Raw genomic sequence first — 27,213 nt, 5'->3', positions numbered from 1 at the left:
ACGGCACGAAGCGAGGCCAGGCTCGGAGAAAGGACGGCACGTAGCAAGGCTTGGGGAACAGATGGCACAAGGCAAGGTGAGGTGAAAGGATGGCGCGAGGCAAGGCTCGGCGCGAAGAGCAAACACCCAGCAAAGTAGAGCAGGGTTAGGGTGTGAAGGAAGTTCTTGGTGAATTTCTCAGCGGTGGCTACTGGAATTGTGTGCAGACATAAAGAAAAGTAATTTAATTTACATAAAAACACCTTTCAGAATATGAAGATGGCCCTTAAGTACTGACTAGCTAATGATGCACTGTGGCAACAGTTCATCCAGTGCAAGATCCCATAAAAAGGAGAAATAATGTCTTGCACTGATTCTGGAATAAGTGGTGGACATTGGCCCAGGCACTGATCTTCAAAGTAGCAACATGAGACTTTCACTGTCACCCATCAGGCCAGACTAGATCTGAACTTAAGTCTCATTCTGAAAACAGAAATTCCAGTAGGACAGCACTCTTCAGTGCTGGGACTGTGACTGTCAGGCCTCTGGAGTGGGGGCTGAAATCACGGACGACAGGGCTACTCACTGACACATAATCCTTTACACATAACAGATGACTCGGATACATTTGATACATTCGTTTCTAAACAAATTGAGCAAGCGAATGTCACAAAATAAAGACCTATTCTTCAAATACGTACTTGCAAGAGTCCAGGAGGATTCTGAAGAGCATGACTCCTCTTATGAGAGAGAAGCAACAACAGCAAATGTTCACATTTCTGTAAAACAACAAATGAGTCACATTAAGCTGACAGCACTCTTACACCTAGACAATGTGTACAAACAATAAACCTAAAAAATTGCAGATGCTGGAAATCAGAAACAAAAACAGACTCTGGATGTGAGTTTGCTCGCTGAGCTGGAAGGTTAGTTTTCAGACGTTTCGTCACCATTCTAGGTAACATCATCAGTGAGTCTCCGGTGAATCGCTGGTGTTATGTCCCGCTTTCTATTTATATAGAACATATATAGACATAACACCAGCGATTCACCGGAGACTCACTGATGATGTTATCTAGAATGGTGATGAAACGTCTGAGAACTAACCTTTCAGCTCAGCGAGCAAACTCACATCCAGAACCTCAACTTGAGCTACAAATCTTCTCAAAACTCGCTAACAAAAACAGACATTGCTGGGAATACTCAGCAGGTCAGGTAGCATCTGTGGAGAGAAAGCAGAGTTGACGTTTTGGGACCAGTGACTTTATGTTCTGAAGAAAGACACTAGACCCTAAACAATAACATTGCTTATTCTCCACAGATGGTACCAGACCTTCTGAATTTTCCCAGCAATGTCTGTTTTCGTTTGCCTACAAACAACTGGCAACTCATTTTCATTGGGGTAGCTTTTGCCTTTTGCACTTAAATGCTTTAAAATGCCAGGGTATAACTTGGATAAGTATGAACCAGGTTGAGGTTGCAGTTGGATAGATACCAGGCCACGTGCACATCACTTGACCAGCGAATGTCAGCAGTGTAGTCTCTGCTGTCGAATATCAACTTCACTCGGGCGTGCGCACACACACTGCATTTTCCAGAAGGACTCTTCACTTTCCCGGTCGTCAACTCCCTGGACCAACGGGCTGCTGAAAATAGCTGCCAGAAGTCCAGCTGAGGAATGACTGGACTGACAGCTTCCTGAAGGATTTGTTCCTTTCCAGCAAGCCCAGGGAGCGTTAGTGGCCAGTTTGAAATTTGGATGTACTGCAGCAGAGTCAATTCTGCTCTCCCCAATGTGTTGCCTGCATCAAGGTTTCCACACGATAGCAATCAGTTGCAGAAAATGAGGTTGATCCTCCCTGCTCTAGTCAACAGCTACTCAGGATTAATGGCTGCACCCTAACTGCTACCTTTAGCTAAGAACAGCTAACTCAGTACAAACCATAGTTACAACTCAGAACTTTAAATGTCTAGGTGTGTTTGTAGCGCACTCAAATTTAATTCTCATCTTAGAGAGTCACAACAGAATCGGGACCCTGCTCATACGACCTCTGAACATTGACATCCAGTTTTAGTACAAACCCTCTGATTGAGAGTACTAAGACTGTCTGATGAACCATTTCCAGCTTCCAATACCGCAGGTGAACTTTCATTCTGGATTTCAGATGCCGCCCAATCCACACACAACGAACACGTCCATTCAACGCTGCAGAGTGAGTGAGAGAGAGAGAGAAAAAACACAATCACAGCTGTTTAAAATAACCAGCAGGTAATGTATGGCATTGCTCAAGATATATTTTAGAATACACGTGCACCATAATGCATGGCATGGAGTGACACCTCTGAGCAGTATTAAAAAAAAAGGATAGAGAGGCAGTGACAAAGATGCTCCAACCAAGAGATCTCCCATGGTGTGCTGCATTTGTCTGCTGTAGCTCATCTGCAGCCACTCTATACATCCACCAGGTTGATGCCTCTTTCTGCTGCCTTCAACTTTGCACACAGTTTTACAAGGACAGTACCAATACTCAGAGGTTGCACTCATCAGGAAAAACCGAACAGCAAATTGAGGGGAATCTTCTTTACCCTGGCAGAGGTCAGAATAAGGAGCTGGCTACCATATAGATAGTCAGAAAAACATTGATGCATTTAAGAGGAAGCTAGGTAAACATGTGCAGGGGAAAGAAACTTACTGTGTAGATAGAGTGAAAAAGCATGAGAGAGAGACAACTGGTGATAGTTTAACCTGAAGGTCATCACATCTCAGGTGAGAGAACAAGCTGAGTAGGTGGGACCTTCATGGTGACCTCAGCCAGAATGGTAATTGAACCCGTGCTGTTGATGTCACTCTGCATCAGCCAGCAAACTGACCTCTATGCTGAACCTCTATGTTAAAGCATCATTCCGCTGCTGTGATCACAGTTAAGTTTAAACTGGCCTGTTCTAAGTCTGCAAGATCCAAACATAGCTTAAGGTCCATACAGCTTCCTCATTAGTGAAACAAGCATGTCAGCTTCAGGCTGCAGCTCAGTAACATCCAGCATTGGATGATTGATTTGCCTCTGTATCAAGATTAACTGCGGGAAATGATTGCTACACCAGCAATTTAGCAGTCCACAAATGGGAACTGTTAAAAGTTACAGAAATCAGCACTGCAACAGACTGGACTTTCAGGTCACTGTGTGTCTCTCAGTTGGCTGGAGTTACAAGTTTGATCATTACATGGAGGGAGAAAACGAGCTTTAGATTTCAATCCAAAATTACTTTTCCAGGATTTTCATGGAAGTGCTCAATTACACCTCTTGTCAGGATGACAACGGGCTAAAGAGAAGATGGGGCAGCCACACTGCCGCACCCAGCTGGGCCAAAAAAGCAGCTTTTCAGCACAGTATGATTTTAACCTCACCTGGGCACACTAGGCAAAGCAGGAACGTGGCAATCCATGTGGAACACCTTCAGACAGCGACGACAACAGGGCAGCTCACCTCCTTTCCCACAAACGACGCAGACGACTTCATCTGACTCCTCACCTTTTTCACTGACGCTGCACAGTGGAGATGCCTTTAGATCTGGAATGCTCCCGGGTGACTTCTCACTGGGGGAGGGCGTGGGGCTGAGGGGGTGGTGGTGTTGGTGATGGTGATGGTGGGACCGCTTGGTCCCCACCTCCATCCTCTCGCTGAACACAAATTCAATTTCAGTTTCTGACGCAGGAGAGGCCGAGTTCGGTGGGGTCAGCGTGCTCTCCAGAGTTGGTGCCTGCGGGTTGGAGACAGTTATTATTTTCGCTGCTGGGGGTTGTAGTCTAGAGTGGGAAGGGAGTTGGTGAGGGCTGTCAGGTTTGGGAGTGGGTAATCTTAAAATTAAAGAAACAGCAACCAGTGACGTTCTGCACACAAGGCATTGTGAAATCTAGATCGCTATCCCAAATATCATGACAATTTTGATGGGGAGGCGAGTCAGTTGAAAATTCCAAATCCACGATACATAGGTAGTTATTAGGCAAGACTAAGAACAGGTGCAATGCCAAGATGGATAAATTGGCAAGATTAGTCGTAATCTAGTCTAAAATGTAGGTTTAAGAGGATGCTCCTAATTAATCATACTTACATCACCTTCACAGAATTGTAAGAGCACAGAGGGAGGTCATTTCGCTCACCGCCCGCACTGGCTTTCTGAACCTAAGCACCCAGTGCCATTCCATCTTACTTTCTCCCCAGATCCCTGTACATTCTTCTGTTTCCGATAATAACCCAATTCCCTCTTAATTGAGCCCGCCCCGCCACACACTCAGGCAGCACATTCCAGATCCTATACTGCAGCTCTTTTGATTTTCATTCTAGACTCTAGCCTCTCACTGCTGGAAAATGTTTCTTCTTATGTGACTATTGTTTCTTTTGCCATTTACTTTAAATTCTGTGCCCTCTCATTCCTGACTTGTGCACCAGTGAGAGAAGTTATGCCCGATCTGCTCTGCCAAACCTCTCTGATTTTGAATACCTTTATCAATCCCCATGCAAATGTCACATTAATGACAGCAACCACTACTCTACTCTAGCTCACTTCTGAAAACACTGTCATCAATCTTTTTCAAATCTCAAAGTGTGCTGCCCAAAACTGGCCTCAACACTCCAGTCGAGACCACACCAGCGCTTTAGGCCATCAGACTACGGCTTTGCAATTCCCTTTTCTCGGTTCACTTCTCCTACTCTTCCCCTCAGGCGTGGCAAGGTGTAACACAGCATTTTCGCTACCTCCACTGGTGGCATGCAGCAAGATAGTGCAGAAGTCAGCTCTTTCAGCCAGACAGCACCACGAGGATACACTAGTGCAAGAGGTGGTTTATATGGAACCCCATCTGGCATGCTCCCACTCCGTCCCACTGAAATATCAAAAGGTTTGGGGTTATGTGTCCAAGAGCATTCGGCACAATTCCACAGCTGTGAATTGGCTTACTTAGCAAAGTGAAGGCTGTGAGTAGTTGGTGTTACAGCTGAACACCATTCTATCTTCCACTGATATTCAGATGAGCACTTTGCAATAGGTTAGCAATCAGAAAAGAGAACCTGTATGACTTTCCAAGATAATAAAATGTGAGGCTGGATGAACACAGCAGGCCAAGCAGCATCTCAGGAGCACAAAAGCTGACGTTTCGGGCCTAGACCCTTCATCAGAGAGGGGGATGGGGGGAGGGAACTGGAATAAATAGGGAGAGAGGGGGAGGCGGACCGAAGATGGAGAGTAAAGAAGATAGGTGGATAGATAACCTCATCCCACCTCCTTGACCTGTCCGTCTTCCCTGGACTGACCTATCCCCTCCCTACGTCCCCACCTACACCCTCTCCACCTATCTTCTTTACTCTCCATCTTCGGTCCGCCTCCCCCTCTCTCCCTATTTATTCCAGTTCCCTCCCCCCATCCCCCTCTCTGATGAAGGGTCTAGGCCCGAAACGTCAGCTTTTGTGCTCCTGAGATGCTGCTTGGCCTGCTGTGTTCATCCAGCTCCACATTTTATTATCTTGGAATCTCCAGCATCTGCAGTTCCCATTATCTCTGTATGACTTTCCCACTCCTTGGCCCATATGATGGAGGTCAGCGCAGCTGAGGCATAAGTTGGCTCCTGAAGTTGGCATCTTCACAAGTGCATTACACACTGTGTTACAATCTCAGCTCTCTCCCTTTCACAATAAAAGCAGGACATTCTGGAAATGTTCAGCAGGTTAGGCAATGGGCAGCTCAGAAAGGGTTACCATTGCAGGGTACGTACTACCTGGAGTACCGAGCATTTCTATTTGTATTTCAGATTTCCAGTGTCTGCAGTATTTGGTTTTTGAAACTTTGTTCTTGTTTTTGATGATACATTATTGCAATTTGCTGCCTGAATATTCAGTGCCTTTGTCACAAATACATAGTAACTTCTGCGTGTGTTATCGACAAGTTACAAAGCAGTAGCTTTCTAAGTCATACAGAAAAACTGTCACCTCTACACTCCTGTGCTGCAGTGAGACCTAGAATGTGTATCAAAAACAAATAAAAAATTTCATCGGCAGTGCGTCTTCCACATTCTCCTGATTCAAGTGAAGTCTAGTGTCTATCTTGAAGCCTCCTCCACAAGCATTCATCCTGCAAAAATTAATGATACACCAAACGCTGTGTCCTGATGGCCAAAAAATCTCTCAGGTCCTGTTTTCTCAACTCTCAAATGTCCACGTTCTAGCAGAGGACAAAGAAAATGCTTCCAAGAGACTCAAGTGCTCTTTGACATTAGTGTGCGTGGAACCTTGCTACCAACTTATAAAGCTGCATTATGCTTGGCGGCCAGATGCCTTAAGGGTAAAGCAGAATAGCAGCCGAGGAGGAAAGAAAAGGCAGGAAGTATTTCATTCTGGATAACATTATCTCATGGAATCACCCTGCCCCATCTGCCTAAAGGTAAGTGGATCAACAGCAGTCTGTTCAGTCATATGAAGACCCATCACAGAAGCACAGCACACAAGTCGTCTTTGAATAATGAAAGCAAAAGCTGCAAGTCATTGAGGCGGCTTCAACAACACATCCCAAAACCGTGGCTTCTACCTGCTAGATTTTCAAGGGTATTTCAAGTCACATGCCATCTTCACCTGGACATATAATCATTGCTCCTTCATCACCATTGCGTCAAAAATTATTAAACATCCAGCCCAGCAACGTTGTGGGGAGGACTTCTCCACATGATCTGCAGCAAGGGCTCAAAATTAACTTCATCACCACTTTCACAAAGTAACTCAACTTTTAATAAATTATGGTGCAGCACCCACACCCCAAGAATGAATTCAGGAACCATCCATCATCCACTGAGTCTTCCAATAAATACGATGCATATTTTATTGAACAAGAGAAAATTTCTTTTATAATCTAATTCACATGCTTTAATTAGCAGAAATAATATGACATCCCAAAAGGCTTCATTATACTCTCCAGGTTTCTCAAAAGTAGAGAATCATAATTTGAGAATAGTCTGTTTGAGCAGAATTTATAAGGAGACTAATCACAATATGTTAATGAGTCACTTCTATTATTATTATAACTAAGGGAAATGATTCCATCGCGCATAACCTTGGCATACTGGGAACACATGTTGCATAACAGTTTGCTTTAAGCCTCTGGATTTCCACTCCCAGCAAGTGCCAACAAACAGTGTAAGAGAATTTCTCTTTTGGACTGCAAGTTCTATGAAGATTCAGTTTACAGTTACAGGCTACGTACTTCATTCTTCACTAACCTGAATCAGTGTCAGCAGGTTCAGTTTTACGAACATGCCAACAGATCGTCTTTAATCAGAATGCAGTTACTCCTTAAGGCCAGCTCATGCATGGATTTATGAGAGTAAGGTAATGGTTTGCAGAAGTGAAGTATTCTTCATGAATTTCAAGAGCAATAACATTTGCTTTGCCAAAAAAGAGACTTTTGAAGTGACCTCAGAAATGGAAAGGGAGTGATAATCGATGCGAACAAACTGCTTGCTGTGAAGAAAGGTTCTCACAAAAGTGGCAACATCCACAGTTGAAAATACACGCAGAGTACACAATCATAGTAATTACACACTATTCAGCCCATTAAATTTGTGCTAGTCCAAGATCTTTCAAATATATTCTGATACAACTTCCTTTCCCTTTATCCTTTTAAAACAAACTTATTAAACAAAAATATGGTCTGCTGCTGACATTTCAATGTTATTTGTGAACTTAAAGTGAATTATTCAATTGAGCTAAGTAGGAGAGTAATTAGAGCATTGAATTCAGGAATAAAATTACTTGATAGAGGTGTTCAAAATGATGAAAGATTTAGACAATGCAGTCAGAAAAAAATCTGTCCCCACGGGTGGGAGTGTACGTAACCACAGGTTTAAACCAACACTCTGGGTTCAAATCCCACCATGGCAGATCGTGGAATTTGAATATCTGGAATTAGAGATCTAGTGATGACCATGAATCCATTGCTAATTGTTGGAAAATCCCATCCGATTCACTAATGTCCTTTAGAGAAGGAAACCGCCATCCTTACCTAATCTAGCCTAGATGTAACTCCGGTTCGACAGCAATGTCGCTGACTCTCAACTGCCCTCTGGGCAACTGGGATGGGCAACAAATACTGCCTAAAAGCAACGTCCTCATCCCGTAAATGAATAAAGCCAAAAAATTTAAACACAGTTGGCCAAAGAGCAAGAGGAGAGACATGGACACATTTTTAACAATACAGCAAGTTGTTGCAATCTGGAAGGAACTGCCTGAGGGAGCAGAGGAAGTAGTTTCAAAAGGAGTCTATAATCTAGAGGTTAGAAAAACAAGATGACCGCATTCAACTATAGAAAATTTGTACAGACTGGTAGATATAAGAAGGATATTTGCCCTGATTTTGAGGGAAGGATGACAGACAGACAGTCTCAGAAACAGGGTAGATAATTAGGACTGTGGCAAAGAGCAATTTGCTTGCCTAGAAGGTGGACACTTTGTAAATTTCTCTGTCCAAGAGGACAGTGGAGCTCAGCGACTGAATTTGATCAAGACTGAGATCAATATATTTCTACATTTAAGAATTCCCAGGCATTTGGTAAAACTGCAGGAAAAGTGATGTTGAAATGGAAGTTCAGCCATAGTCACAGAGTCATACAGCACAGAAACAGACAATGCCGAACATAATCCCAAACAAAACTAGTCCCACCTGCCTGCTCCTGGCCCATATCCCCCTAAAACTTTCCTTTTGGCATACCTAATTATGTGTCTTTTAAATGCAGTAACTGCCTGCATTCACTTCTCTCAGCAAGTTCATTCCACAGGCAAACCACCCTTTGTGTTAAAAAAAATTGCCCCCATGTCTTTTTTAAATCTCTCTCCTCTTACCTTAAAAATATGCCCCCTAGTCTTGAAATCTGCATCCGAGGGAAAGAACACCTACCATTAACTCTTATCGATACCCTTTATGGTTTAATCCCATTGAATAGCTGAGTGGGCTTAAAGGGCTGAATGGCCTGCTCCTATTTATGTTTGTATTAATGTAACCCATAACATTTTCAGGTAAATACACGGAATTCATTTATGCGAATGCAATTGCTAGATTATAAATTGTGGCAATTCTGAGTCAAAGAACAAGCCTATAAATACCCTGAAGGATGGATTCAAAGGTAAACCTTCTCCTTCAATGACGATCAGGCTGAACTCATCCTGGCCACTGCCTGGTAGCAATTTGAAGGTTGGTAGCTCGGTGTCAGTGGACAGATCAATCTGCAAGCGTTCTAGCCGCACATACGGAACCTTTGTCCTCAATTTGGATTCAGCCCTGGAGTTGGAACTATAATCAGAAAGAAAAGCATTCATCTTTATGCAATGTTACCAAACACCAGAAAACAAACGATTAAAACAGTCAGGAATTGGAAGTTGCAGTAATTGAGGTAAAGTGAATGTACTATAGCCAAACTTGCAGATGACACAAAAATATGGCGGATTGTGACTGGGATACAAACAGTTTACAGAGAGATATCAGGTCAAGTAAGCAGGCAAAAACTTGGGCAAATAAAGTATAATGTGGGCGAATGCAAAGTTGTTCATTTTGGAAGGGACAATAAAAGAACAGAATATATTTTTCAACGGAGGAAAACTGCAGAAAACACAAAGGGACTTGGGGGTTCTTGTACACAAAACACAGAAAGCTAGCACACAGGTTTAGCAGGTTATCAGGATGACAAATGGAAGGTTGCCCATTATTTCAAGGGGGTCAGGGTGTAAGAGCTGCGAAGTCTTACTGCAGCCGTACAAGCGCTGGTGAAGCTACATCTGGAGTACTGTGAACAATATTGGTCCCCTTATTTAAGGAGCGATTATTTAATTGGAGGCAGTTCAGAGGTTCTCTAAAATGATCCCGAGAACGGAGGAGTTGTCTTATGAGCAAATTACAGTATTTGGGACTCTACTCACTGGCATTCAGAAGAACCAGAAGTGATCTCATTGGAATATACAGGATTCTTAAATGCTCGACAGACTAAATGCTAAGAGGATGTTTCCCCTCACGGGAGAGTCTAGTACCAGAGGGCACCAATTTAAGACTGCGATGAGGAGGAATTCCTTTTCTCAGAGGGTTCAGAACCTCTAGAGTTCTTTGCCACAGTGAGCTGTGGGGACAGAAGTCTTGTATATATCTAAGGCTGAGATAGATAGATTACCGATCAGTCATGAATAAGGGTTATGGGGAAAGGGGATGCGAGCAATGTCAGATTAGCCACAATTAAATTAAATGGTGGGGCAGGCTTGACGGGCCTACTCCTGTTCCTGTTTCATGTAATGTTCTCCTCCGAGGTTCAGCGCTAGAATGGGTAAATGACATGCTGTCTGTTCACTCTCAGTCTGGGGGATAATGAGTACACAGGCCTTTAATGCCAGGGTCTGAGAGATATCGTTCATTAGTAATTCTGCCCTCACCTAAGCGTCTCACTGCAGGGACCTGAGGTGATTTCCATTTTGATCTCCCCGTCTCCAATGAATACTCTCAGGTTAGGTGACACACAAAATCTTATGAAGCACTGAGACAGCTCCTTCTGTCAACGGCTTTACAGAGCGCATGAGCTTAATGTCAGTTTGACTGTGGTCCCTAAGCAGTGGCATAAACTTGAAAGCTTCTTCAGCCTGTGGTAGCAACCTATAATGGTGAAAACTCTGCAGTGCACTGTGAACTCAGACTAAAATGTTACTGCACGTAACTGTGAAATTGACCTTCAAACCAAGATGCACCACCTTCTGGGGGCAGCACAAATAGAAGGGAGAGGTGTATCACTGCTTAGGTTATTTCCCAGTGCAAGAGAAAGGTGCTTACTGGTCAAGAAAAGGGAATAATGTGGAAAGAACAAGAGATAGGAAGTTAGATATAGTCAATATGAAATTAACATCACACATAGAAAAAACTCCAAAGTTCAATTGCAGGACTGGGGCTACGATGAATTAACTGGATTAATCTCAGGAAGAAACAGGGCTGTGCCACGTGTATTGTCGACAGACTTTGATGTACATCTGCAGGTTCATGGCTCTGATGAAAGCTCAACTAATTCTGAACTTGTTGGTTGCCCCAAGTTTATCACAAGATGAACAATGACTGTGGAAAATCAAATCTTCATGCATGCAAAAAAACAAAGGAGGAAGATTTTGCAGGGACTACCAGTTGCATGATGCAGTTGGGGGGGAATGGAGATTAGAAGGCTATATAGGGAATGAAGAAAGTCAATTTCAGAGTTTCCATCTCAAATTGGAATACTTTAAGTACCCTTGAAAAGTATAGTGTGTACTTCTATCCTTCTATTATTCCAGCCTGTATAAACTGGTTTATTAGGAAATTACATTGTGAAACATCAATTCTTACCTGTCACCACTGCACTTCAAGGTACGCGGCAAAGGTATGCATCCAAGCTCTAAGCAGTTAAACACAAAATTAACTGGTCAAATAAGCTGCATAAATAAAATAAATACAGAATGGTTTCTGTATTACTACTAACATACTATGCACATAATATGGAATGCACTTAATTATATTAAGCTAGATAACACATTGAAAAGGTAGCTCTCATTTAACGCAATAATGGCATTTTGTGTGACCTCTCATGATAGAAAATGGCTATGCCTATACAGCAAAACATTCGCATTACCCAAACAGCGTCCCCATTCATCAATGTTTTACAGCCAATTCGCGTTAATAACACACGTTATAGCAGAACTACCTGTATAGAAATATTTAAGGGAGCAATACCCCTAATGTGTTGGTGTGGGGAAAACACATTTGCTCCTGTGCCTGTACACAAGTTGAATTTTCTAAACTTTGGATGGTTAAGCTTCACAGAATCAGAGAACTGAAATACAACAGCACAGCAGAGGACATTCAGTCTGCCACTATCGCACAAGCTCTCTGAAGGAGGAATTCACAGAATCACAGAATCCCTACAATGCAGATAGAAGCCATTCGGCTCACTGCGTCTGCACCAACCCTTTGAACGGCATCCCACCCAGACCCACCCTATCCCCAGAACCCCACATTTAGCCAGGCTAATGCACCTAACCTACATATCCTTGGATACTACAGGGCAATTTAACATGGCCAGTTCACGTAGTCTGCACACCTTTGGACACTAGGGGGAAACTGGACCTCCGGGTGAAAACGCACACCAACACCAAAGGCTGGAATCAAACCAGGGTCCTTGGTACTGTGAAGCAGCAGTGCTAACTACTGTGCCATCCCCTAGTGTCAACTAATTCACCTAGTGTCACTCTCCCTTTAAACCCTGCACATTGTTCCTTTTCAGAGAACAATTCAATTCCCTCTTGAATGCCCCTGTTGAAACTACCATAATCACTGGCATTGCATACTAACTATTTGCTGTGGCTGAGTGTTTCTCTTCATGTCACTATTGCTTTTACCTTAAATTTGAGCACTTTGTTCTCAATCCTTCCAGCAAGTGCAATAGTATTTCTCTATCTACTGTTCAAGTCCTGCATGTAAATACTCCATCAAATCTCCTTTCAATGTTCTCCAAAATAAACAGTCCCAACTTCTCCAATCTACGTAACTGAAGGCGCTCATCCATGGAACCATTTGATTCAAGTCTTCAAGATGTGAAAGGAGCAGACAGTGTAGATAGAGAGAAACAACTTCCAATCAGTGAGGTCAAAGACTAAAGGACAAAGCCTAAAACGCCTTCGCCTGGCTAAATTCGTAAACACTTGATTTTTTATTCACCAGCCGAAGGGGATATGGGGCAACGGTAGACTTATGGAGTTAGGTCGCCAGGGGCTGAAGCGACATGATCCTACTCCTGTCTCACATTTCGGAAGTGCTTTTTGGGGGTGTTCCTGGTTTTCTGTGCTCCTCCCTGAAGCTACTGAAATATAGTGCATTAATAAGGAATTTTAAAAATGATTACATGGCTCTAAAATCCCTGCCAAGACTAGCTTTCAATCATCAAATCTTGGGCATGACTCTTTCTTTCATCAGACTAGGGTGCGATGCCTTCACAAAACACCAAGGTTGAAAAGAACAGACAAAAGGTGACAGGAACAGAACTGTAGTGATTCAACAATGTAGGGCTTCGTAATGAATGCTTATATTTGAGGAAAGTGTCAGGGAAGAATGGGGGGGGGGGGGGGGGTGACAGGATCCACAGTTTGGGAGTACAAAGAAGTGGTGGATTGAGTAGGAAGTAGCACAATGAGTTTTGAAAAAGTCAGAACTGATGAGGAACAAAAGGAAAGACAAAAAAGCGGAAAAATGGAAGGTCACCTCAGGATTCAAACGATGGGCAGAAAGATGAATGAGACAATCACATTCTTGAACTTCTAAGAGGTCTGGGTAGAAAAGGGAAAGTAGCAAGGGATTTTAAAAGAAATATCACAAAAATACAAGGACATGGAAAAGTCCTTGCTCATTCATTCCTGGAATAAGAGAGTTGCCCTATGAGGACAGAGAAAGTAAGAGTAAGTCGATGGTTCTCTTTTGGCCTTTAAATGATTAAAACACAGAAGATAACTGGCCCATCATGCCTGCACTGGCCCTCTGCACCAAAAGATCTTATTCTAATCAATTTAGAAGATTGAGAGGTAATCAAATTGAAGATTGAAAGGCTCAATAGGGTGGTGCAAGAGGCTTTTGTTTTGGTGAAATGTGTAGAACCTTAGGTCCAGAGACTTCGGACGAGGGGCTAGATCATAAAATCCCTGCAGCATAGAACAGACCCTTCGGGTCAATGAGTCCATAATGACCTCAGAGTATCCCACCCAGACCAAATCTCCCTATAATCCACCTAATCTACCCATCCCTGAACACTACAGGCAATTTAGCATGGCCAATCCACCTAGCCTGCATATCTTTGGACTGTGGGACGAAACTGGAGCACCCGGAGGAAACCCACACAGGCACAAGGAAAATATGCAAACTCCACATATTCGCCCGAGGGTGGAATTGAATTCAGGTCCCTGGCAACCGAGACAGCCGTGGTGACCACTAAGCCACCAGAGAAATTTCTTCATTCAGAAGATCTGTGAATCTTCTCGGAGGATGAGCTGTAGACTATGTTCTCAACAGAAACTGATAGATTTTTGGGCATTAAAAAAAAATCAAGGGATACAGGCATGGATAAGAAGTGGAAAGTGATTAGCCACAATTTGAATGAATGATAAAGCTGGCACTTGGAGGCATCTGTCTTAATCCTGCTCATGAAACACATTGGGGTCCGTGCAACAGCAGATACTGTTCATTAGCTGCAAAGTGTTTGAGGTGCCTTGAAGTCAAGAATGGTGCTCTATAAATGCAAATTCCATGAGAACTAACAGGATTTGTTGCACACATTTTTCATCAGGTGAATGGTTTCACGATTTTGGTTAATGTTAGCTGTGTTGTGTTCGAATATACTTTAATTTCCTTTATTCTTTCACAAGCTATGGACATCACTGGCAAACCAGCAGTTGCTGCCTTTTGTTAATTTCCCTGCGCTTAATTGCACAGGGCAAGTCTAGAATCATCCAAATTGCTTTAGGTCTTGAGTTGTATGTGGGCTAGGAAGGACAACAGATTTCCTTCCTACAGGATAACGGTGAACTCGATGGATTTTTATGACAATTGATGATAGCTCCAATTATCTTGAGACTCTGAGCCACTAATCTGACAACATTTCCACTGCTTCACCATCTCCCCAAGTTTTTCACATCCAGGTCAGTTACCTGAAGTTTCCTGAAGCCCTCCAATGCAGCTTCTCTGCCCCTCGTGTTCCACGCTGCTACTGGCATCCGATGGCTGTTAACAAGGAAGAAAATATAATGATAGCATTTTATTCCTCAGATAGGTTTTATTAACCAGTGAAGCATCACACTGTGATACTGCTGCAAGAGGCTGATCATTAACAGATAGGATGATGCTGCCTCGATTTGGAAGGAAGGCTTGAGACTGGGGAAGGGTGGTGTCTCATGCTGTTTACAAAGGGACTGAAAGAATGAACATGCACATCTGAAGAAGCATGCTTAAATGTTTCACTTCACACCACAACAGCTATATTCTGAAAAGATGTCTCTGAACAGAAATTGCTCCAAACAAATTCTAAAGTTAATCACACAGTGAGCTCCAAATGGCTGGCCTTCTTCCAGTCATCACCCCCTGTCAGGTGGGCCAGCAATGTTCTCCCAGATGGTAGAAACCACTCACTGTTGATGGGAATTCCAAACTACGATAACAAAACCTTACTTTACACCTTTCCAGGGGCAGGAAATCTCGTCTTTGCCCACAAATGTCCAAAAATCCTCTTTACCCCAACTCCTGCATTGAGCGGGAAAACAAATCTCTCCACTATGAGCAAGACTCCACCATCACCCCATCCCACAGGGGGAAATCCCTCACATTCCCCCTCTCACAGCAAGTCAGACAGCTCCTTCTGCCCTCCTCTAATCACAAGTTGAAAAAACCTCATGTCCACTCTTGAAATGAGAACATCCATTTCCTCTTCCTTCTTTCCACTCACTGCCCCCTCATGTCTTCCCTAAAGAGTGTGAACTACCCCCATCCAGCTTGAAAGCCCAATGAATGGCAAAGACCCTCATGCCCCACTCTACCTTCAGTGAGCCGGACACCTCCTAGAAAATGGAGCAGCTGCCTTTAAACCATTGCATTCTTTAATACATTATGGAGAAAAAGAAACGATTGTGGTTTGCTGGAGCAGTGTACTGAAATACATGTAGATGGTGCCATGATGCCCCTTCCATTCACAAATACAAAAACATGGAGGGATGTGACTGAATTGGAGATGGAATGAAGGGCCACAAGCTCCACAACAGGAACAAGGCATGAAGCTTGCACAACTTGTTTTCCGCTAACCTTGAAGGGAATACCCCTCCTTGGTTCTGGAAACCCACGAGGAACACGATAGGCAGATTGCCCTTCAACAAATTCTTCTGCACCTGACTCAGACCAGGACATGGCTCCATCGGAGGTTGGAATCAGAGAGTACATTAAGCTATCAGCTCTATCAACCTGTGGTGGCACCAGAGAGGGGCCTGGATAGGAATACTGCAACACAAGACAGCATCTGGTAATGAGATAAGCAAAAGGAAAGACTCTACAGAAGAGGGATAACCTGAGTTACACAGTGAATGCAGGGACAATCAAGATAAAATCAAAACCAGATGCAATTCCATTGCACTTTCCAGAGATAACAAATGAGGTTGTACCCCTTATGATGCCCAACTTCCTTCTACGCAAATGCCATTTAACTTGATTGTCATCTTTCTACACTATCTTTTTTTTAAATTAGTCCCTGGGATGTGGGCATTACTGGCTGGACCAGCATTTATTGCCCAATGATATATGCCCTGGAGGTGGTGGTGGCAAGCTGCCTTCTTGAACTGCTGTAGTTCTTAGTGTGTCAATAAACCCACAATAGTGCTTAGAATTTGTAGTGGGTTGACACAACTGACTGGTTTGCTGGGCCAATTCAGAGGATACTTAAGAGTCATCAGCAATGCTGTGGGTCTGGAGTCAGACAAAGGCGAGATGAGGAAAGGATGAACATTCACACAAACATATGAATTCTGATGAGTAGGCCATCACTCAATCCCATGAGCCTGGTCTGCTGTTCAATCAGATCATGGCTGACCTGATTAGTTCACAATCCTGGTGATCATCAAGAATCTACTTAACTCTGACTTAAAAAGATTCAAAACTCTGCTGTCATCACCGTTTGAGAAACCGCCTTCCAACAACTGTCCCTTTTGAGAACAATTTTTGCCTCATACCTCTATTAAACTGACAACTTCCTATTTTTAAACAGGATGGCAGATTTCCTACCTTAAAAAACATTAGCGAACGAAATGGGTTCTTATGACAATTAATCACGTGTTATAGTCAACATTAGACTAACTTTTAATTTCCAGACATTACTGGAGTTGAGATATCACCATCTGCCATGGCTGGGCCCATAGCAGTCCAGCAATATTACACACGATAATGCCTCCTCATTCAATACTACCTGTTTTTTCCCTAGTGGCATCTACAGGGTTTCTCCAACTAATGCTTCCAATGCTCTGTCCTTCAACCGCTACCCCAATGCCAGTTAGCTGGTACCTCTGATATTAAAAACCCATTCTGGAAAGAGGTTGCTACCCTTTGCTGGCGAAGGATCACTGGACTCAAAACGTTAACTCTGCTTCTCTCTGTGGATGCTACCTGGCCTGCTGAGTTCCTCTAGACTTTTTTCTTTGTGCTACAATCCCAAGATGGTTCGTTCCCTAATTGAAAGATGATGAGCAGCTCTCCTAGTCCACCTGCTTCTAAGTAAGGGACAAACTTCAGGATAGCTGAGAAGTGGAGCTTTCAAGCCATTCTGTCCAAACCTGTTCGGAGAATCACAGAATCCCAGTGTGAAAACAGGCTATTTGGATCATGAGTCCACACCAACTCTCCAAAGAATATCCCACCCAGCATTCCCCAACCCTATCCCTGTAACCCTGCATTTCCTGTAGCTCATCCACCTAACCTACACATCTCCGAACAGTAAGAGCAATTTAGCATGGCCAATCCGTCTAAACTGCACATCTTTCGACTGTGGGAGGAAACTGGAGCACCCAGGGGAAACCTACACAGACATGGGGAGAATGTACAAACTGCACACAGTCACTCCAAGATGGTATTGAACCTGTATCCCTGGCACTATGAGGCAGCAGTGCTAACCACTGAGCAATCATGCTGACCTTTTCGTGCACCAAAGAAAATGCTAGTGTGTGGTATCGAAAGGAGCAAAGAAATAGTTATATTTATCCCACATTGCTGACAACTAGCTAGACAAGGTACAAATACTAAAAAACCTTTTGACAGTACAGCAAGAAAAAAGATCAAGTAATCAAGATACTACTGCAAGCTGAGACTTATCCAGGCTTTTTTAAAATTCATTAATGGGATGAGGGCATTGCTGGCTAGGCAGCATTTATTGCCCATCCCTAATTGCCCAGAGGACAGTTCAGAGTCAACCACACTCCTGTGGGTCTGGAGTTATATGTAGGCCAGATCAGATAAAGATGGCAGTTTCCTTCCTTAAAGGACATTAATGAACTAGATGGGTTTTTCCGACAATAAACAGTGTATTCATGTCCGTCATCAGATTCTCAATTCCAGATATTTTATTGAATTCAAATTCCAATATCTGTCTTGGCGGGATTCGAATCCGTGGCCCCAGAGTGTTATCTGGGTCTCTGGATTAACAGTCCAGAGATAATTTGCTCGGTCATCGCCTCCCCTCTTTTTACAGTAAGGGTAAAGAATAAGAGTAATTTTATCTAGCCCCTATCTTTGGTCCATTCTCTCATTTTTCTAAAAAAAAACTTCTTTCCTTGTTTAGCCCACTCCCACTGAAAGTAGATCAGTATTAGTATCATATGGTGTGGTTTTCTCTTGACCCCAAGAAAGCTTAGGTTGAGAAACAGTTGCGGATGAGTCAGACTGACCAACTGTGTAGGTCTACAAATCCTGCGAGATCATGTCAGATGAAATGTGCCTTTGGCAACTTTAGCTGGGATTGACTGTTGAAGGTTGGAAATGGCCGCATATGTTGAAAGCTGGGGGAGTACAGAGCATGCCAATCCAAAGTTTCAATAAATGACAGTACACAGTGTGGCTATTGGACAATAACCAAACGCATTAAGCTGGTGAGAGCATAAAGACTTTTATTGTCTGCTACAAAGTTGTGCCTCAACAGTGTTGGCAGGATGAAGATGCAATTATATGTTAAGTATAACTTAGAAAAACTCAGTAATTCCTTTTACATAATCTCACTGCCCAGATTCTACTTTTGAAGCAACACAGCTAATTAACAAAGGACACATCTCTTTCAAAGTAAAATCATAATGAGAACAGAGATGGGAATTCCAGCTAAACAAGCTAGTGTCAGCACGTGCACCTATTTTTGTTTAAACTCTCACACTTTTGTTTCTAATTCACTCAGTAATTACCTGCTTCTGCATAAGATCGTGCGCATTGGCTGGACCATCTCTGTGGGGCAGAATGACACAGGGATACGAGGTTGCCTGCTCCACCAACATCTTGAGTTGGTAAACCGGGCTGCTGTCAAGGTGAGGGTTTGATGTTGGAGACTGACGGCAATTCACACCAACCTGAGTCTAGAGAATAGAAAATTGAAGGTAAGTGTTTAAGTTGCAGATGGGACACAAGCTCAGTAAAGCTGTGAAATTTTAACTAGTTGGGGGTTGGATGAGGGCAGCAGGATGGAGCAGATGCATATCTGCACTGTTAAGCCTCCTTCCTCACAACTAGCCTCACAGGTAACATCAGGCTCATCAGTCCATCCTGCCCCTTATGACATGAGCAATGCAAATCTGTGGCCAATTTTTAGAACACAGAAAGGGACAGTTCTCCCCAAGATGGGGAATAAAATTCCATTGGGCTTTTTAAAAAAAAAAACAAAAGATATAAAACCTGATCTTACTCTGCAAAATGCTGTACTGTGCACAGCCTGACATGAACAGACGATGGACAGACGGAGGTGAGCAAACACAATAGGAATTGAACTATACAGTTAGTGACCTGCTCAGCTGAGCCAATGGCTAGGGTATAAGCCACAATGTGTTGAGAAAGAGTGTCGCACAGGGCAGTATCAGCCCTTTGAACTTTTAACAAACTTTTGTCAGCAGCCCTTCTTGTGTTTGGGATTTTCTAGCTAAAACAAAACAGTTGGAATGCACAGGATTGAACACCAGTCCATCTCTGCCGTAACACATGTACAAGAGTCAAAAGGACAGGCACGGTAGAGTGGAGGTAGTTCTTGTTGGCTCCCAAGGTCCGTAGCTGAGTCATACATCCAAACAAGCCCGAAGTTTGATTCCTGCTTACTGCTGAGTTAACACATCTCAGCACGTGGCCATGATGAATAAACAGATGAGACGACCAGGATTGATGCAAGCGTGCTCCTTCCTGCTGATGCATCACATTTTGGTGGTTCCTGCTGAAAATTCATGACGCCACAGGGTAAAGGCTGGATCAGGTGTGCTGGTATCAACCCAAGATTGAAAAGCCATGAGCCAATTTAAATGCGGACAGTAAGGATTGCAGCAAATGACTGCCTGAATTACTGGTGTACATTCCTGGAGGAACAGAATGTGTAAGCTGATTGCTGGCAGTATGAATCCTTAAACTGCCTAACCTTATACGTGAAGAACAAAGTGCCAAAGCAGGTACCTGCTGGCCCAAGGATACTAGGCCGTGGCATTCAGCAAAGCAAGGGAAAAACTAGCAGTAAGACATTTCTGAAATTTAATCTTTTATATCTCCCACCCACATCTCATAACTTTATCAGGCACCGCGGTAGTTGCTCACACAGGCCACTCATCTCAGATTGCCTTAGTTTTGCTGCCCTGATGGAGATATGCACTGGCGTGAAAACGCCATATACTTAACCGTTACATCACAAACCTATGCACATACACAACTTGCAACTTTATTAGAACATGTTTTACAACCGGAAGGGTCAGGGGTCAAGCTGCCGGCACATTGCTCAACCAGCATGTCTGAAAGCTGCTCAAAATATGTCACGTTTGCTGCTTAAAGAAACATTTTCTCCCTTCACCTTCCCAAGGAGACCGATCGCTCTCCATTCCTTCATGCAAGTAAAAAACCTAAATATGCCAACAGCAATCATCCACACAAAGCACTCATTCATACAACAGCATTGTCAATAAGGATCGTCAAAAACTGTTCAGAGGATATTCAACCACAGTGGCCATTGCGGCCAAGTCCAAGTCTGCTTTTACCTGACAACACAAGATGTGGGTGTAAAATGCATTCTAAGGTCAGCAAATTTGTATTGCTAAGGAATTAAACCTGGGTTTGTAGGACTTGTTTAAGCAGCTGTAAAGTAGCATCTCATCACTCTCTCAGAAATTTACAGTTTACACTTTGGATAAGAGATTTGAGAAATTTGTCAAGTGCATTGTGCAGACTAACAGCAGGCAATTCGTACACAGCAAAATGAATGACCAGTTAATCCAGAGATAATGGGAACTGCAGATGTTGGAGGATCCAAGATAACAAAGTGTGAAGCTGGACGTGCACAGCAGGCCAAGCAGCATCTTAGAAGCACAAAAGCTGACGTTTCGGGCCTAGACCCTTCATAACGTCAGCTTTTGTGTTCCTAAGATGCTGCTTGACCAGTTAATCCACTTGTTTTGCATTTGTGGGAGGTGGTAACACTTCTGAGACACCGGAATAATTAACTCCTCTTGAAAATTGTCCCCCTAAATCTTAAATGCACATCTGAGGAAATAGAAGCCCTTATTAACATCTAATTTGGAAGGATAAAGGCTGCATTGACAAAGAGCTCCTTCTGTACTGCCCCAGAATATCTGCCGAAATTAGGTTCAAATCCGAGCACTTGCCTTGAACCCATGTTTGGAAGAAAGGCAAATCATAATTGTAGAATGGAGGATGTGAAGAAGAAGATAAGATTTATCCTACGTCAAAAACCACAATTCCCTCTAATGCTGGCGTCTGAGTTTGATGTCAACTGTGATCAAAGTGAATTCCTCCTGGTGACTATAGCAGGTATAATACAACTTCTCTGTCATCATTTTCCAAGCTTCGAGTCTTCATTGCCAGAATTTCAAACCAGAGTTTCACATGCAAAGCATTTAAAATAAGATGTACACAAGGCTACCAATCAACCAGAAAGTCAAGAGAACAAGCAAAAGCAACGGTGCTCACTAATATTTCAATAAGTTTGAGAGAGAGGTTCCTGAGGTATCTAACCAAAAGGTGATGTTTATTACTGTCTGGCGATCCATTATTAAGTAATGGTTGTGACGGAGAGAAACTTGAGGCTATTAATTAAGAGGCACACCATTAAAGTATATTGGTCATGTGTAATGTTTCAGACAGAAACTAGCGCCATGACATTAAATTAACCTAAAAATCAATAAATATTGCTGATAAGAAAAACTCATTGCCAAAGCTTATCTTGTATTCATCAGAATACAGGAATATCAAATTTCATATGATTACAACAACTTATCCCACATAGTGATTAAAAAAACAGTACCAAATAGTTGGCAGGTCAACTCTGACTGTTACTTCCTCCACGGTAATGCCTTGGTCAAAGTACAAGAGGGTAGCATTGATTTAACAATCCTGAGTGCAATGAAGGGACCTCGGCCACGACCACACCACTTGGCAGAGCACGTCTTGAAGGGCCATGTGGCCTGCTCCTGCTCTTAGTTTCCATGTGCTTATAGCCAAAACCAAGAAGCAATGTAACGTCACCAGTAAAGCTCCTAAAGTGGTTCATCTTCACTTGCTGGAAGGGACATACAGAGACCCATTCCCTGCAAACAAAACATACATTTGAAGCTTCATGCCTATTTTAATTACTCAGGAGCTTAGGGAACCTACAGTATAAATTACTTTGATCACTGAAACTTGTACTTATCCTCATGAGTACAACAGAAAAGGCTTCATCAACCTGCTTCCCTTTTCAACAATGCAGAGGTTCAACATCACCAAGAAACAGGCAATGTTAAAAAATTAAACAAGTAATTGCAATCAATACATTTTCTCAATAACTTACATTTTGACTGGCAGAAGTGCTGGGCTGAACTTGCTGGGGTCCAGCATTTGAGAGGAATCGACGGTTAAAAGTAGTGTTCGATTTGAGTGCTTGCTGCACGGGAGGAGAAGGACGGCTGATGGGCACATTCAGTTGTGCGATGGATGTAGATACTTGCTGCACTGGTGGGGACTGTCTGCTACCAGACATACTGGGTCCAAAGGGCAGTGGCTGCCGCTGTATAGGTGAAGGTAGTTTGCTGATGGCAGTAGGTTGCTGGACAGGCATTTGTGGGCACAGAGTGGCAGACTGCTGCCCACTGGTCAGTGGCTTGGCAGCTCCCTGAGTATGTCCTTGAGGCTGGTGGACCTACGTTGAAAGAATAAAACTTGAAGAGATAAAAAAGAAAACAAAAGTGTGCATGCTAGAAGCCAGCAATTACCGGCAATACTCACAACGGAATATAAAAAAGGAGCTTGTGGTGGCAGAAATAAACAGAGGCAAACCAAATGACCCCCATTCTCTCAGTTCTGCAATAACGACTATGGGATTGCAATCACTGGAAAGACTGGACACAGGAGGATAATGTACTTAAAGAGAAGACTTGGCAGAGCTGCTCATAATCATGAATGATTTTAACAGAATAAATAAGGACTAAATATTTCCGTCAGCAGAAGGGTTGCTAAACAGAGGGCATGGACGTTATTGAACTGACAAAAGTACCAGAGGCAACATGAAGAAATCTGGTAGGCTGAACTGATTCCTTCTGAGCTGCATTATTAAATAGTTCAAAAGGTTGCTGGCTTTTTGGTGAGATTGACTGAATGAAAAACCACAAATGCTCACTCGGAAGGTACCTGGTGGGGTGGGGGTAAATGTGGTGGTGATTGTGTTGAGGTGGAGGAAGGTGAAACATAGAAAATTGGTGCAGCAGTAGGCCATTCAGCCCTTCGAGCCTGGACCACATTTCAACATGATCATGGCTGTTCATGCAATTTCAGTATCCCATTACCGCTTTCTCTCCATACCCCTTGATCTCTTTAGCCGCAAGGGTGGGTGCAGCTCAGAAAATAATTTCTGAATCATTAACTTACTTGTACTCCATTCATCTGTGGCAGTAATAGCATTTGACCCATGAGCTGTTGCTGCTGCTGCTGCTGCTGCTGCTGCATCTGCACAATGTTCCCTTGTCGCACCAACTGAACTTGCATTTGCTGTAGGTATCTCCCATTCGCATTTGGCATTGCAGCTGTTGGCCTCACCAGCTGCACAGCTTGCTGCATTCGCGTCTGTCCACTCACCGGGGGCCAGGATGAAGCTGAGTGTGGCTGACGCATGAGAATCTGTTGCGTGCTATGTTGTGCAGGAGACTGGCGAGGAGGTTGGAGTTGATGGTAACTGGGTGGTGGTGGTCGATGGGAGGATTGCGCAGACATGTGGTTTCGCCAAATAGTTCCTTGGGTTATAATCATTCGACTATGCTGGGAGGCAGGAGGGTGCTGGGAGACGGTGGGGTGCTGGGAGACGGTGGGGTGCTGGGAGACGGTGGGGTGCTGGGAGACGGTGGGGTGCTGGGAGACGGTGGGGTGCTGGGAGACGGTGGGGTGCTGGGAGACGGTGGGGTGCTGGGAGACGGTGGGGTGCTGGGAGACGGTGGGGTGCTGGGAGACGGTGGGGTGCTGGGAGACGGTGGGGTGCTGGGAGACGGTGGGGTGCTGGGAGACGGTGGGGTGCTGGGAGACAGGCGGCTGCTGAGAGGCAGGCTGAGGGCAATGGCCAGATGTGGAAGGATGCTGAACTGGAAGATGTGCTGACAATGTTGGAGGAATTTCAATCACAACATTACCTGTTAGGAAACAAATCAATGGTGAAAATGTCATGATTATCAAGGGACCATTTTGCAATATCGCAATTACAAAAGTTGCAGCTATTACAAGTTGGTCATATTCAGTAAAACATGACAAGCACTTAACGTGAATGTTACGAGACAGTGAGCCAGACGGCATATCGAGACAGGTCGCTCCCAGGGAGTATCTTTAAGAGTGCAGAGGTAGGAAAAACTTGAGAGTGAATTCCAGAGCTTAATGCCTAGGTAGCTGAAGGTATAGAAGTAAACAGTGGAGTGGTTAGAATCAGGAATGCCCAAAAAGTTCTTGGAGAGATTCAAAACTGGAGGAGGTCACAGAAATGTTTAGGAGAGGCCGGCATTAGTGATAAAGGCATGAAGATATTGTTGTCAGACTGTATGCTAATGCTAATCAGCAAGCATAGGATGATGAGAATAGGACTTGGCGCAATTTAGGATTTGGGCAACAGATCTTTGGATTACCCTGAGTATTTAGCATGTGGGACATGGAGAATGGTCAAAACTGCTTGTGAAATCTAAACATATATTCAATTTTTAAACAGTCGCTTACCAAAATTGGCTGCATTCTTAGTCCAGAAAGCAGAGTCCCAGAGGAATGTAATTATGTCATTTTTCAACTCCTCTGTGTTCACTTTGGATTGTAACCCTCTTTGCAACTGAAAGAAGATCTGTAAAAGCAAAAGCAAAATAAAACGCCTTGGCTAAATATGTTTCTGAAACAGTGATCATTCAGAGCTCAAAGGTTAATCAATAACACGTTACTGATAGAGGGGCGAGCTTGAACTGATGACAGCTTCACCTTGGACACCCAGCTCTGATCTTTCTTAATTAAATGCTGTACTAACATACACAGGAACGCAACGTCTATGCAATAAGACAAACAAACAACAGATCAATTTCTCCAAGGGGTTTCAAAGGTGCAAGATTTGGTGGGACGGTTTCAGTACTCTTGACACCCATTTGCTATGAGACACCTCTCATGCTACAATCTTGTTATGCCTTCGACATGGTCATGTGCTGGGCATCAGGAGCATGGCCCACATCCTGAATTAAGTAAAAGCTAAATATTGTGGATGCTGGAGATCTGAAATAAAAATAATGTGCTGGAGGAACTGAACAGCCCTGGTAGCATCTATAGAGAGAGAAACAGAATGAATGTTTCAAAGTCAACATGACTCTTGTTCAGCATATCAAAGACAACTTAAATTGGACTGAAAATGCCTGTTTCTCGCTCCACTGAAGCTGCTAGATCTGCTGAGTTTCTCCAGCAATTTCTGTTTCTTTTCTGCATCGCTGAATCAGGTTTACTGAGTTACAGAACTTGAGCAAGGAGAACACATACTAAACAGCACATGCTTATGCGCAATGGCAGCAGTTAGGTTTCCCCAATTACTTACTTATTTATTATTGTTTTTGTTTAATCTTTCATGTAGTTTGGAAAGATTAAAAACTAAATGGTTGTGACAATTGATCATAGTTTTGTGATCACCACTACCATTACTGATACTAGCTTCCAGTTCTGACTTATTAAGAGAATTTAAATTCCACAGTCTTCCCTGGTGGGATTTGAACCCATATCCACAGACTGGACCTCTGGATTACTAGTCCACTGACATTACCACAACACCCTCACTTACATCCAGCTCTTGACAGCAATCATACAGTCTCTTTAGCAGTGTCTCTCCAAGTGGCATAATCTGAACAGTGTGGCGTTTCAGTCCTTGACAATGTCACAAATGCAATGACAATGTCTATCTGGGACAGACTTGTCCACAATGCCTTAAAAAGTGGTTTCCACTCCCACACACATTTAATCACTGAAGTGGTAATCGGTGCAGATAAGAAAGTGGCTAAGCTCTAAGTAGAAGTACAGGTTAATCAACTTTTGTACATACCAATTTCTTGCAGAGCAGCAGGGCTGTGCTGTTATCGGTGCTGATAGCCCAGGAAGCAAACTTTAAGACGTGATCCATTTGCCAGTACAGTTTGGACATGGATAAGTGTTGCTGCCCTAGCTGCAGCTGCCTCTCCTCTGTCAACTTCTGTCAGAGTGTAAAGCACAAGTTAGAAACTTGTAAATATACCCACCAAATGCCCACAAAGAGTATAGCCAAGAGATGTGACCCCTGCTGATGCTAACCTGAAACAAATCTCTCTCTTTCCCAGTGGGGAACCATCTTAGAAAACGAAAAGCATCACATATACACCAAGAAAAGAATTAACGGCATAAACTTGCGTACTGTAGCTTGGAGAGCTTGCAGACCTACTGAAGGCTACAATATGCAAAGAACAAAGAACAACACAGGACAGGAGCAGGCCCTTCAGCCTTCCAAGTCTGTACCGATACATTTTGCCCTTCCAGACTACAACTGCCTTCACTTACAGGATCCGCATCCCCCATTCCCTTCCTATTCATGTATTCGTCCAGGTGCTTTTTGAAAGCAGATATTGAGTCTGCTTCTGCTAACTCCTCTGGCCGCACATTCCATGCACTCACCAAAAGTTTTGGGTAAAAAAACTTGCCTCACACATCTCTTTCAAACTTCCCCTCCTCGGATTTGAACCTGTGTCTCCTAGTAATTGGCCCCTCCATCTTGGGGAAAAAGCCTCATACTTTCCACTCTGTCCAATGCCATTCACAATATTATAAACTTCTATCAGGTCACCACTCAACCTCCTGCGTTCCAGTGAAAACAAACCCAGTCTATCCAACCTTACTTCACATCTAAAATCCCCCATACCAGGCAACATTGTGGTAAACATTTAGCTC

At 43.4% G+C, this 27,213-nt stretch overlaps 1 protein-coding gene across 3 annotated transcripts in view; it reads right to left on the bottom strand.

The window, feature by feature from the left end:
* The window catches only part of LOC125447222 (transcription intermediary factor 1-beta-like), a 97,477-nt gene that overhangs the window by 4,024 nt on the left and 66,240 nt on the right, over positions 1-27,213 (bottom strand). Inside the window, exons 7-18 of one of the 3 annotated variants that reach the window (XM_048521460.2) lie at positions 26,339-26,485; positions 24,994-25,111; positions 23,671-24,422; positions 22,598-22,945; positions 18,975-19,142; positions 15,850-16,041; positions 14,706-14,778; positions 11,362-11,410; positions 9,120-9,306; positions 3,386-3,738; positions 2,062-2,185; positions 681-758 (exon numbers count right to left, since the gene is read on the bottom strand). In XM_048521460.2, the coding sequence (XP_048377417.2) occupies positions 681-758; positions 2,062-2,185; positions 3,386-3,738; positions 9,120-9,306; positions 11,362-11,410; positions 14,706-14,778; positions 15,850-16,041; positions 18,975-19,142; positions 22,598-22,945; positions 23,671-24,422; positions 24,994-25,111; positions 26,339-26,485 (2,589 nt within the window). The remainder of the gene's footprint in view (positions 1-680; positions 759-2,061; positions 2,186-3,385; positions 3,739-9,119; positions 9,307-11,361; positions 11,411-14,705; positions 14,779-15,849; positions 16,042-18,974; positions 19,143-22,597; positions 22,946-23,670; positions 24,423-24,993; positions 25,112-26,338; positions 26,486-27,213) is intronic. The other 2 variants (XM_048521461.2, XM_048521462.2) reach the window with 2 other exon arrangements.

This window comes from Stegostoma tigrinum, chromosome 38, assembly GCF_030684315.1.
Source record: "Stegostoma tigrinum isolate sSteTig4 chromosome 38, sSteTig4.hap1, whole genome shotgun sequence".
Lineage (NCBI taxonomy): Eukaryota > Metazoa > Chordata > Chondrichthyes > Orectolobiformes > Stegostomatidae > Stegostoma > Stegostoma tigrinum.
The sequence above is the reverse complement of the archived record's forward strand: the minus strand, read 5'-3'. Positions and strand labels throughout refer to the sequence as shown.